This window comes from Narcine bancroftii, chromosome 3, assembly GCF_036971445.1.
Source record: "Narcine bancroftii isolate sNarBan1 chromosome 3, sNarBan1.hap1, whole genome shotgun sequence".
Lineage (NCBI taxonomy): Eukaryota > Metazoa > Chordata > Chondrichthyes > Torpediniformes > Narcinidae > Narcine > Narcine bancroftii.
The window spans coordinates 48,083,402-48,097,204 of NC_091471.1; the positions used below are offsets into that span (position 1 = coordinate 48,083,402).

General features: G+C 39.4%; 1 protein-coding gene across 18 annotated transcripts in view; it reads left to right on the plus strand.

Annotated features, from left to right (window-relative positions):
- Positions 1 to 13,803, plus strand: part of nedd4l (NEDD4 like E3 ubiquitin protein ligase) — a 533,566-nt gene that overhangs the window by 490,244 nt on the left and 29,519 nt on the right. For 17 of the 18 annotated variants that reach the window (XR_011353364.1, XM_069924007.1, XM_069924003.1 and 14 more), the window contains 3 exons: positions 1,652 to 1,881; positions 6,020 to 6,141; positions 13,214 to 13,284. Coding sequence is in view for 17 of the 18 variants with exons in the window: in XM_069924007.1 (XP_069780108.1) it covers positions 1,652 to 1,881; positions 6,020 to 6,141; positions 13,214 to 13,284 (423 nt within the window). In the remaining variant the exon portion in view is untranslated. Of the gene's footprint in view, positions 1 to 189; positions 314 to 1,651; positions 1,882 to 6,019; positions 6,142 to 13,213; positions 13,285 to 13,803 lie in introns of those variants that run through there. The other variant, XM_069924009.1, reaches the window with a different exon arrangement.

The following is a 13,803-nucleotide window of genomic DNA, read 5'->3' on the forward strand; positions in this document are numbered from 1 at the left end:
AATTGACAATTATATCACAGTGAAAGAAAAAAGTGGAGTGACATTAGTGCAGACAGGCCTTTTGAGATGCTGGAGCAGTCCTTGATTAATGTAATCAAGGGGAATTTCAGAGACTAATAGCTGTTGAAAAGAAACTGTTCTTGAACCTGGAAGTGCTGATCTTCTAGCTTCTATACAATTTACCCAAAGGTAACAGTAAGAAGAGGTTATGACCAGGACGGTAGGGATCCTTGATGATCTTGGCTGCCTTTTTGAGGCAGGATGTCTTCAATGGATACATGGTCAGAGCCTGTGATAGACTTGGACATATTTGCTACCTTTCACAGCCCTCTGCATTCCTGAGCACTTCAAATACCAAACCGGTCAGTATACTTGCTGTAGTACATCTATGGAAGTTGGATTGAATATTCATTGACATGCCAAATCAGACTTCTTCAAATGTGTTTGTGTGCCTTCTTGTGAAGAGTGAAAGGATTTCATCCATCTTCCTTTCTTCACATTTTTTTAAAAGTTAGATATGTAAATTAACTAATGAGTTGTCCAGCTTCTTGGTCAACAAATCAGCTGTTCACTCTTTCACGTGGAGAATTAAATTAAAACCTAATTGCTGATTAGTATTTTTTTACTTACCTGTTTTAATCTTGAAATCTCATTTCATGGCTGGATATTTCAGTTCACCCCATGCAAGAAAAATTTGAAATTTTTGGATCTTGGAACCTTTTGGTGTTTTTCCATTGGTATGAACACAGTGAAATTTTAATCTAATATTTCAGCTTGTGCTACAAATTCAACTTCTCCAGTTGGCCTGACATTACCTGGGTGCTGCAAGCATTTCCAGTTGTAAGTGAAGATGGAACATCTACAATTTTCTTTTCTCTTAGTTTGAAGGAGTGTGCATCCAATGTTGTAGATTTGCAAGCAGAAGAGAATTAGTTTGGAAATGTTGCACTCTGGTACATTATTAATTTCCTGCATTTTGTTTTCCAGTATGAGTGTGCTTCTCAATAGAGATATAATGATCTGCTGACATACATGGCCAGAATTTAATGAATCATACAGTTTATAATAGAGCTTTGCATAAAAACGTTTATCAGGTTTGAAACTTTATCTCCTTTTCAAAGTCCATCCTCCAATTTTAATTTGTTGAGTTTATTTTCTCCCTCCCTTGCTTTTGTTTACACGCATCCTAGGCTTACATCACAGGAGTCATCTGAACATTTTAGTCTATTTTATGAGACTGCTATTTGTGGACAAAATTGTTCAAGATCAGTAATTTTTGAATATGTTTTCAATGATCTCTTCTGATCCTTGAATTGAATGAAGAGACAGAAAAACACAAATGGATTTTAACATGACCTGATATCATCATGAGATACAAGATGAATATGATTTGTGAGTTCCTGTGAGCTTTACCTGATGCTTTGTAGTGTGCAGAAACATTCTCTACTGAAATTGTTTGGGAATATATCTGGTCATGGTAGCTTTTTCTCAGACTCATAAGCTCATCACATGCATTTGTATTGGTTTATTTCTGTAGCAAGGAAGTATGAATTTTTGCAGGTTAAGCTTTTGGAATTTTTTAAAATGAAAGTGAAACATTCATTCTGGATAACGCAGCTCCATTGTTCATTTTTGGTTCTATTTATTCCAGGCTGATATACCCAATAGATTTGAAATGAAATTGCATAGAGGCAACATTCTAGAGGAATCTTATAGACGAATCATGTCTTTAAAACGACCCGATGTGTTGAAGGCTCGACTTTGGATAGAATTTGAGTCAGAGAAAGGACTTGATTATGGAGGTGTTGCAAGAGAGTGGTTCTTTCTTTTATCCAAGGAAATGTTCAATCCATACTATGGACTTTTTGAGTATTCAGCCACGTAAGTATGGAATGACTTTTTTTTAGCTATAGTAAAATATGCTGCTATTTATTCAAAATAAAGAAAATACATCTATGAGTAGATGAAGTATTGGAATTTATAGGAACAGACAATCATCAAGCCCAAATTGCTGTTCATTTAAATGTTGAAATGGTCTGTGCCACTAGTCCATTTACCTGCCTTGGGTATGTCATCTGAATGTCCTTGGTAACAAATTTCTAAAGTTTAGATTTTTAATTTTCAAATAAACTAGATTTAGCAGGCAGGGTGGGACAGTTAGCTTAACGGTTAAGCACAACACTATCACAGTTTGAACCTGGCATTGTATGTAAGGAGTTTGTATGTTCTCCCTGTGACCTGTGTGATTTTTCCTTGGGTGCTGTTGTTTCCTCTCACGCTCCAAAATATACAGGGTTGTCGGTTAATTGGGGCGGCACTCATTTCAATGGCCAGAATCTGCTTCTATCATGTAGTCATTTTTTTTGGAAAAAAAACAGCTTTTTAAGAATGACAGGTCTAGAGTTTGGATCAGAACAAAGCTATGTGTCCTATCTGATGTTCCAATTGTACATAAGCAGCATTTTATACATTTTGAAATGTTTGCTCCCATGTCTGTTACCAGAAGTTGGATGGGACTCTTCCTGTTGCCTTGGTGCTGATGTCATTTCCCCTAATGAATTTCATAAGTCTGATGATATCAACATGCACAATGTATCTTCCTTATATACTAACAGAAACGGAATTATTAAGTCATAACATGTAACTTTTGTTGCTTATCATAAAAAAGGCAAATAATGCAAGAAATCTAGAACTACTCATGAAGCCCCATTAAAGCATTGCTTTATGTGTCAGACTCCAGGTTTGTTGACTTACAAGTGCTACCAAACTGCAGACTGCACAGTTAGGTGTCACAGTTGCAATCTCTAGATCAAAGGTGTAATTCAACCATTTTAGACCCTACTGCACCACCATTGTTGAACGATTTCCCTGTTCTCCTTTTCTTTCATATCCATGGACAGCAAAAACTCTGATGAAAGCATTTTTTTTAAACGGTGTGATTGATATAATAACTATAAACTTCACAAGCTGCTGCTGTACATGAATCCAGAAATGGGACTCTTACCAGTCATAAAAAGCCAGGCAAATGATTTCTGAAATCAACAGGGTCCGGATTTGGTTTTTTTTTTGGTTTGGTGACCTTTAAAAACTAGTGCCCATTTAGAACACGAAAAGTGAACAGAGCTCAATCGCCAACAGGAATTGGAGAAGAAAATATTATGGGAGATCGCAGATAGGTGTAGAAGTTGTAGGATTGTGCCATTAGGTTATTTTTTAGCTTCCCTGGTATTGACTGTGATTTCCACAGTGCTACAGGATTAGATGAGGCAATGTGTCCTGGAAAGTCTTCTTGAGCAATGTGTAAATAGCCCTACCAGAGAGGGCAAAACTTGACTTCCTATTGGGAAATGAGACTGGACAAATGGCAGAAATATCAGTGGGAGATCACATTTGGACAAATGATCATAATTTGAAGCAAGGGAAAACATTGCTTGGGCTCTGGCAGAGATTTTTAAAAATCTTTTGTAACCATGATGGTGTAATGGGAGATTGGAGAGTAGGTAATGTTGTGGCTTTATTTAAAGGGTTGGAAGGACAAGCTTAGATACTGCAGGCTGGTGAGCTTAACATCAGTGGTAGGAAAGTAATCAAAGGGGATTCTGAGAATGAGGATATATCTGATTTGGAAAAACAAGGAGCGATTAAGGATAGCAAACATGGCTTTGTATGTGGTGAATCATATCTCACAAAGTTGATCAAATATTTTGAAGTGGTAAGCAAGAAGATTGTTCAGAGAAGGGCAATAGTCATCATCCACCTGGACCTTAGCAATGTTTTGCCAGGGTCTTGCTTGGGAGGCTGGTCCAGAAGATGAGATTTCATGGAATCTGGGGTAAATTAGCCAAATGATAAGAGAATTGGTGGTGGAAGGAGTCAGAGGGTGGTAGGGTAGCATTGTTTTTTTTAAGAATAGAGGCCTGTGACCTGTGGTGCTCTTCAGTGACTGGTGCTGCGCCCACTTTTGTTTGTCATATATATTAATGATTTGGATGAGAATGTAGGTGGCATGATGACCCCAAAGTTGATGGGATAGTCCAGCCATTCTCAATGGGCCATATGGCCATTTAAGGGGGCCATGGACTGAAATCATAAAATTATTTTCTCTTTTATGTAGTTGATAAAAGAGGTACAGAAGAAATCGACTAAACTAATGCTTCACAGGGAAAGGGTCCCGTAATTTGGACAGACATCTAAGGGGGCCATAGCCAAATTAAAGGTTGAGAAAGCTGGTAAAGTGGACAGTTAGGAAGGTTGTCTGAAGCTATAGCAGGAACAAGATGAAATGGAAATGTAGATAAAGGAATGGATGATGGAATTTAACTTGGACAAGTGAAAAAAGATGCATTTTTTGAAGTTAAACCAGGCAGGACCCACACAGTAAATGTAGATTGTTCTCTGAAAATAGCAACTCATTAAGATTGAGTACAAGAGCTGGGACAGCATGTTCCATGCAGTTCTGATCTCCGTACAAGAAAAAAAGAATATGGTGAAACAAGGCAGGATGAAGAAAAGACTCACAATTATGTTACTGGGACTGGAGGACTTGAATTGCAAGAAGAGACCAGATAGGCTGGGATTGTTTTCCCTAGAGCGAAGGAGGCTATAAAGTCATGAACATTATCAATCATGTCAGTGGTCACAGTCTTCTTCCCAGGGTAGGGTAGTCTAAAACTTGAGGGCATAGGGTTAAATGTTCAAAGAAGACCTGAAGGGCAAGGTTTCACATAGAGGGTAGAAGGTATATGGAATGAGCTGCCAGAGGAAGTGGTTCATGTGGGTACAATTCAATTCAATTGTTTCTTGTCACATTTAGCAAGATACCATGATAAGCTTTGTTTTATGTGTAACTTACAGTTGAGTACAGAGGATAGTGTAATATTATTACAAAAAAGCAAGTCATAGTGTTACAATAAGTCAAGAATGCAGGACATAGTGTTACAAATACAAAGTGCAGATTGTAACAAAATATATGTTTGGACAGTATATGGAAGGGGTATGTTTCAAGGGAAATGGCAGATGGGACTAGTTCGGCAAAGTATCATGATTGCCATGGACGTGTTGCATCAAAGGCCTGTTTCCATGTGATATAACTTACTCTGTGCCAGTGTCTAGGCTTCTCTTTCAGATTTCTCTATCATTTATGTGAAGAAGCCATCATTTTGAACTCCCAAACTTGTTCTTGTTTCCACCAAAAAATGTAATTTCTCCCTATTGGGGTAGCGGTTAGTGCAACACCTTTACAGTACCAGCAATCAGGACCGGACATGGGTTCGAATCCCGCGCTGTCTGCAAGTAGTTTGTACATTCTCCTCGTGTCTGCATGGGTTTTCTCTGGGGGCTCCGGTTTCCTCCCATTGTTCAAAACATACCGAGGGTGTAGGTAAATGGGGTGTAAATTGGGTGGCACGGACTCATGGGCAGAAATGGTCTGAAAGAATGTTGTGTGACTAAATTTAACAATAAATAAATAAATTGCATTTAAATTGAAATCACTTTTCAATCTTCTATAAACAAGGTATTAAATATTTTAAGTGCCCGAACTTGCTTGAATTATTCTTGGATCAATGTTCAAAGTTCTTGATTTTCAAAGTTTTAAAGATCACAGGGCAAGTGTTTTGACAAAGAGAGTGGCAGCTGCCTGGAATAGCCTGCCAGGAGTAGTGGTGGAAGCAAACCCAATAGTAGAGGCTTCTAGATAGCCACACAAATATAAAGGGATATAAATCATGTGGAAGCAATAGAGTTTCAGTTTAATGTGGACATCATGTTTGGTGTAGACATTGTGGGACGATGACCCTGTACTGAGCTGTACTGTTCTATCTTCTGTGCCCAAAACAAACCAAAGCTGAAGCATTCAGATCTTCACTTCATATCACTGTAGCTTTGACTGGAACCATGAACTTAATTACAAATTTGTTCATTGTTGTTTTTCATTTGTTCTAATCACCCCAACAAGGTAATGAATTGTTTTCTTCAGTAATTTAAAAGTTAACCTATTTCTAAAATACCTTTCAAACAGAGATAATTACACGCTTCAGATCAACCCAAATTCTGGTCTTTGTAATGAAGATCATCTTTCCTACTTCAAGTTCATTGGGCGTGTGGCTGGAATGGCCGTGCACCATGGCAAGCTACTGGATGGTGAGTTAGATGGTTTTTAATTATGTATCAGTACAGCAAAAAATTATTTGACTTGTGTAACTATTAAAAAAAATGCCAGTAACAATCATAAAAAGGAACCATTTCACAAAATAAAATGACAGAATGGTTACAACATGAGACTGTTACGAGCCCAGAGGACCCCAAAATCTAGCAGCAACAGATATTCACCAAGACAAATGGTTACTTAAATAAAAGTTGCTTTTAATTATCTTTAAACATGAAAATAGAATCAAACTTTAACTTATCACTATTAATTTACTTAACCAAACTTAACCCCCTTCTAATTCTAAGCTCATGTGTATGTAATGTGTGTGTAAGTTCAGAAAAGTTCTTTGGTTCACAGTCCAATCTCTCTTCTCAGTCCTCCAAATTCACGGGTTGCAAGCAATTCTCATATGATACACAGAATTTAATATTATAAAGTTCACCAAGCTTGTTACCATCCTGTATGTCTAAATTTGTCCAATGATTGGTAATTCTGATCCTGGTTATTATTTCTGGAACTTTCATCAACACCATGGTTGAATTTAACTGTTTGTTGTTACTTCGACCTTCTCCATGCCCTTTTCTTGAATAAGGGTGTAGAATGTGGCTTGTTTCATTTTTTTATGCACCACTGTGGATCTATAGTTTGGAAGATTGTGGCCAGGTCTCTGGAAATTCCTCTCTTTCTTCTTCCCAGCAAGGGCAGTTGACTTAAATACTTGAAGTGCATCAGGGAAGGGTAAAGCCTGAAATCAGTAGTGAGTAAGTTATTGGAAATATTCTAAGAGATCAGATATAGAAATATTTGGATAGATAGGGTCAGATTAGGGATATGCAACATGGCTTTGTACTTGATATGTCAGTTTGAACAATTTTAGATTTTTTTAGAGGAGGGTAACAGAAAAGTTGATGAAGGTAAAGCTGTACATGTTGTCTACATGGAGGGCCTTTGACAAGTCACTCAGTATTCAGGATGAGGTAGTAAATTGAATTAAATATTCACTTTGAGGGAGAAGCCAGAGAGTGGCAGTAGATAATTGTCTCTCTAATTTGAGGCTGTGGGAAATGATGTGCTTAGGGGATCAGTGCTATGTAATTGTTTTTCATTACATTAATGATCTGGATGACCATTTAGTAAATTAGATTAGCAAATTTGCAGATGACAAACATTTGTAGATTAGTGGACAGTAAGGTAGACCTTCAAAGCTTGGAGTGGGATCTGGACCAGATGGAAAAATGGGATGCAAAACAGCAGATGGAATTTAATACAGACGAGTTTGAGGCATTGCACTAAGGGAGGACTAACCAAAGTAGGTTAGTAATAGCGCACTGAGGAGTGTGGTAGAATAGAGGGATATGTGAACATAGATGCATAATTCCCTGAAGGTAGCATGACAGGTTAATGGGGTCGTAAAGAGAGCTATGGGCATGTAATCCTTCATAAATCAAGGTATTGATGATAGGAATTGGGATGTTACTAGTGACGTTGTATAGACATTGGTGAGGCCATATTTTGAGCATTGTATGCAATTTGGTCCCTAACTTCAGGAAAGATAGCGATAAAATTGTAAGAGTGCTGAATCTACAAAGATTTTGCCATTGTTGAGGAGCTGAGTTACAAGGAAAGGTTAAAGAGGTTAGGACTTTATTACATTGGAAAATGAAAGAAATTTGATGAAGGTATGCAAAATTATGAGGAATATACATGGAGTATATGTAAGCATGATTTTTTTTCCAATGAGATTAGGTGAGATGAAAACTGGAAGACATGGGTTAAGAATGAAAGGGGAGATGTTTAAAAGGAACAGTAGAGGGAACTTCATCACACAGAAATTGTTGAGAGAGTGGACAAGCTTCCACTGAAGTGGTGAAAGCGGGCTCAATTTGACACAAGATATATGGAGGAGAAGGAGTATGGAGGGCTAAGGACTGGGTGTAGGTCAATGGAACTAGGCAGAATAATAGTTCGGCACAAGACTGCATGGACCAAAGTACTTGTTTCCATGCTGTAGTGTTCTAAGCTACATCCACTTACCTGTGTCAAACATGATGCCAAACCAGAACTAAAACTCTGCTGCTTGCACATTTTATCCTATCCCTCTATTCCCTGCATGTTCATGTGACTATCTAGAAGCCTCTACTACTATTGTAGTAAAAACACTACAGTTATATCTGTTTCCACCACTACTCCTGGCATCCCATTCCGGGCACCTACCACTTTTTGTGTGAATAAAAACTCTGCAGTTCAATGGTATGAATATTGAATTTTCTAATTTCAGGTAACAAGTCTCTCTCTCTCTCTCTCTCTCTCTCTCTCCCTCTCTCTCTCTCTCTCTCTCTCTCTCTCTCTAGCTATTTCCATTCTACTCCTTTCCTCATTTTCCCCCTTCACCCTTTCTCATCTCTATCTCTCTTGTTCCATGCTCTTTTACTCACATTCCCCTTGGATTCTTCCCCCTTCTCCCCCAACCCTGCCCTCCAGGTCCATCTGATCCTTTATGTCCTTCTCCCACAGCTCTTCCAAAAGTTCTCATTATCCCACTATTATCACCCTCTCTTCATAATCAGATCCTTTGTTTCTACATATCTCTCTGCTCCACAGTGAATGACTCATCTTCAACCTGACCTCCTTTTATCCTCATTCCTCTGTCTGCCACCCACCCATCAACTGCTCCTGTCCTTCACTCTTTCCTGGTTCACCAAACACCTCTGTCCCCTGATTAATTCCTCCCCCCACCCCACCCCCAACCCCTGTGCACATTATATCAGCTACCTTTCCTCTTTAATCCTGCTCACCAAGGACATTGCATGTTATTTTTGGTCTTCATAATCATAATCAGATCCTTTGTTTCTACATATCTCTCTGCTCCACAGTGAATGACTCATCTTCAACCTGACCTCCTTTTATCCTCATTCCTCTGTCTGCCACCCACCCATCAACTGCTCCTGTCCTTCACTCTTTCCTGGTTCACCAAACACCACTGTCCCCTGATTAATTCCTCCCCCCACCCCACCCCCAACCCCTGTGCACATTATATCAGCTACCTTTCCTCTTTAATCCTGCTCACCAAGGACATTGCATGTTATTTTTGGTCCTTCCTATTGCCCTGCTTCAAGATTTTACTGTAATCATAGAACCTTAGAACACAACAGCACTGAAACTCTTCCAAGGCCCTGTCTGATTGTAACTTCCTATTTCTTATATTTATGCTTTCTATTTCTTTTTGACAAGATTCATGACCTCTCTTGTCATCCAATGTTCTCTCATCTTGCCATCCCTGTTCTTCCTGCTCACTGGAATATTCCTGTCCTCAACTCTCATTAGCTGGTCCTTAAAAGACTCCCACATACTAGGTGTAGTCTTGCTTGATAATAGCTACTCCCCATTAACTCCCCCTTGCACCTGTCTAATAATGTCATCATTTGCTTTCCCCTAATTTGCTAATATCATGAGTCCCAAGCTTATCCTTATTCATAACTACCTTGAAATTTGAGGAATTATGTTCTTTATTCCCAAAATGTCCTCTTGCTGAAACTAAGCACCTGGCCTTGCTCATTTCCCAGTTCAAGGTTTAGTGTTGCCCCTTGTTGGTCTATCTGCATGTGCTTCAAGAAATCATCCTGGATGTACTGAACAAATTTAGCCTTCTCAAAACTTCTGACATTAAGGACATTAGTCAATATTGAGGAAATTAAAGGCCTCCAACCGTGCATCTTGGCGCCTCACAGTTCGGCGGGCAGCAACCTCCTTTGAAGAAGACCGCAGAGCCCACCTCACTGACAAAAGACAAAGGAGGAAAAACCCAACACCCAACCCCAACCCACCAATTTCCCCTTGCAACCGTGCCTGCCTGTCCCGCATCGGACTCGTCAGTCACCAACGAGCCTGCAGCAGACGTGGACATACCCCTCCATAAATCTTCGTCCGCGAAGCCAAGCCAAAGAAAGAAAGTTGGCCACTCTGACAACCCTGTGGCTTTTACACCCTTCCATAACCTGTCCACATATCTATTCCTCGATCTCTTAACAGCAATTAGGATACATACAGCATAACCTTATCCTAGTGATCTTTTTTCTTTTGGATCTCTAACCATATTATTTCAATGGATGAGCCCTCTCTCAATGTAGTTATGATACTCTATCAGATTAGTAATGCAAACCCTCCACCTCATTTACCTCCCTCTCTCTTCTGTCTAAAACATTGAACCCCAGGAACATTATGCTGCCAGTCCTGTCCCCCTTGCAGCTAAGTCTCTGAAATGGACACAACATTATAATTTCATGCACTGACCCAGGCTCTAAGTTTGTCTGCTTTGCCCACAATATTATCTCTTTGAATTCCAGCTAAAGTCTTAACCACATCCTATTTTAATGAGCTACAGCACCACCTACTGTTGTGATGACAAATTTAAAACATTCGTTCAGTATCCAAACTATGCCCACTACCCAAGGAAGTGGTTCCCATTTTGGCATCTGATTACCTCCACTTGTAATGAATAGTCAGGGTATCAAGGTTATGGGGAGGAGGCAGGGGAATAGGGCTGACTGGGAGAATGGATCAGGTCATGATGGAATGGTGGAGTGGACTCAATGGGCTGAATGGCCTACTTCTCCTCTATCTTAGGGTCTTTTCCTGTTCAGTGGCCTTTCGAATATTTTTCAATTAATTTTTGCTTTTTCCATCTTTTCTCATACTCCTTCTTTGCATCTTATTTCCCTTTTAAGTTTCTGTTTATCAGTTTGTTTCTCACTTTTTGTAAAAACCAAGTGGCAAATTCTTAACTTTGTCAGATTTTGATATTGGCATGTTTATGTTTATGGCTTCTTTGTGTTCATCACTTTGTGTTTAAAATGAAAGAATGAGCCTTTTGACATTGAACAATGTAAATTGGTTTTGATTAATAAAGTATATATGGAGAACTAAAATCTTGCTGTAAAAGCTTTTCATTGCATTTGTATGTTGGGTATATTTTTAAAAAAAATTTTATAACATATATCTTTGGCTTGGCTTCGCTGACGAAGATTTAAGGAGGGGTAATGTCCACGTCAGCTGCAGGCTCGTTTGTGGCTGACAAGTCCGATGCGGGACAGGCAGACACGGTTGCAGTGGTTGCAAGGGAAAATTGGTTGGTTGGGGTTGGGTGTTGGATTTTTCCTCCTTTGTCTTTTGTCAGTGAGGTGGGCTCTGCGGTCTTCTTCCAAGGAGGTTGCTGCCCACCGAACTGTGAGGCACCAAGATGCGCGGTTTGAGGCGATATCAGCCCACTGGCGGTGGTCAATATGGCAGGCACCAAGAGATTTCTTTAGGCAGTCCTTGTACCTCTTCTTTGGTGCACCTCTGTCTCGGTGGCCAGTGGAGAGCTCACCATATAACACGATCTTGGGAAGGCGATGGTCCTCCATTCTAGAGACGTGACGTACTCAGCGCAGTTGGATCTTCAGCAGTGTGGATTCGATGCTGTCAGCCTCTGCCATCTCGAGTACTTCGATGTTGGTGATGAAGTCGCTCCAATGAATGTTGAGGATGGAGCGGAGACAACGCTGGTGGAAGCGTTCTAGGAGCCGTAGGTGATGCCGGTAGAGGACCCATGATTCAGAGCCGAACAGGAGTGTGGGTATGACAACGGCTCTGTAAAACTCAAAACGGTCTACCAGTTTACCTATCTCGGCTGCACCATTTCATCGGATGCAAGGATCGACAACGAGATAGACAACAGACTCGCCAAGGCAAATAGCGCCTTTGGAAAACTACACAAAAGAGTCTGGAAAAACAACCAACTGAAAAACCTCACAAAGATTAGCAAAAAAGATAACATATATAACATATTAACATATAACAGTTTATGGCATGGAAACAGGCCATCTCGGCAGAATGAGCACATTACCCCAGCTGCACTGCAAAAATTCATTATTTAAGTATAAATGAGAAATGAATGTATCTGATTTTCTTGTTCAATTGTGATGCCAATTGGTGTTCAGACAAACTTGCCCAGTGGAGAAAATAACTGCATTTTATCACTCAGCAGCAGCACTTCTTAGTTTAAAAAATAAACGGAGAAAAAGAATCCTGCTAAATTTGATTACAGTTGTAAACTGTTGATCGCAAAATTTGTGATTTCACATATAAAACACACTTAACTACCCGTTCAAAATTTTTTTAAAATAAATTTGTTGTATTTAGTAATGCATGAAAGTCCTCATACACATTAATCACCTGTCTGTTGTTCATTCATTGTTACCTTGATGCCCCCACAGGAGATGATTTGGCCATCAATGACCCTCCTCAATTCACTCGACCATCATTGGGTGCAGATGCTGAATTGTTGATTATTTTTATTTTCCTCTTGGGTGGCTTGTTCATTTTTAACCTATTCAACATTATTTATCAGATTTTATGACACAGTAAAACTCCTGTTACCCGCAATTCAAGCAATCGTCAGCCTCAAGCAACCAGAAAATAAATAGGTAAAAAGTATGGATTTAAATTTGGCACACTTTGCTGTTAGTTTACTAATCACGAAGCACTCAATTCCAAGGAAAATTCACTTATCTGGCATCTACCAATCACCATCGATGCTGGAAATTAAGGGTTTTACTGAATTTATAGATGGTGTCATTTTCTTGTCTGAGTTGCATGATTTGATGGTGGGATCTAATATGTGAAAGAAAAGCAAGAATCTTCAGATGCTGGAAGTCAGAATATGAAAAATGAAATGCTGTAGATTCTCCTCAGCAGGCTGGGTAACAATGAGTGAGAGAGAAGCTGTTAAAATTTAAGGTCACTTAGAAAATTTGTGGAGTAAATACCAAGGATATGCCATGTGAAGTTTCCTTTAATTGATGCCACCGGATAATGTGTTCAATATACATGGTTCCAACATAACTTTGTGTCAGGGCGAAAGAGGCACTTATCATTTTTCGGCAATGCTGCAAAGCCTGATAAGCAAATATTATTGGTATCTTCCTTTCTGGGCAGTAATTCCTCTTCAAGGGCAATTAAAAATCAGGAAAATAACCTGTTGAGTTTTCATCCAGTTCATTAATTTTTTTTTTTTTTTAATTTCAGGCTTCTTCATCAGACCGTTTTATAAAATGATGTTGGGAAAATCCATCACACTGAAAGATATGGAGTCTGTGGTGAGTACAGAAGGAACATACAAATTAATCCATATCATCTATTGCTTTCGTTGAAAAACTCAAACACCATTTTAGTCATGGAGTCTTACAGTGTGGAAACAGGCCCTTCAGCCCAGCTTGCCATCACTGACTAAAATATTCCACCCACGATTGTCTCACCATTTAGAGGCCCAAATCCATCTAAACCTATCCTAACCATGTATCCATCCAATCTATTCACAAGGTCACAAGTTATAGGTGCAGAAGTAGGCCAATCCGCCCATCATGTCTGCTCTGCTATTCTATTATGAGCTGATCCATCCTCCCATTCAGCCCTACACCCCAGCATTCTACCCGTAACCCTTGATGCCCTGACTAATCAAATTCTTGTCAATCTCTGTTTTAAATACAGCCAACGACCACGCTTCCACAGCCGCCTGTGGCAACAAGTTCCACAGACGCACGATCCTCTGGCTAAATATTTTTTCCATATCTCTGTTTTAAATTGATGCCCTTTTCTCTTGAAATTGTACCCTTTTG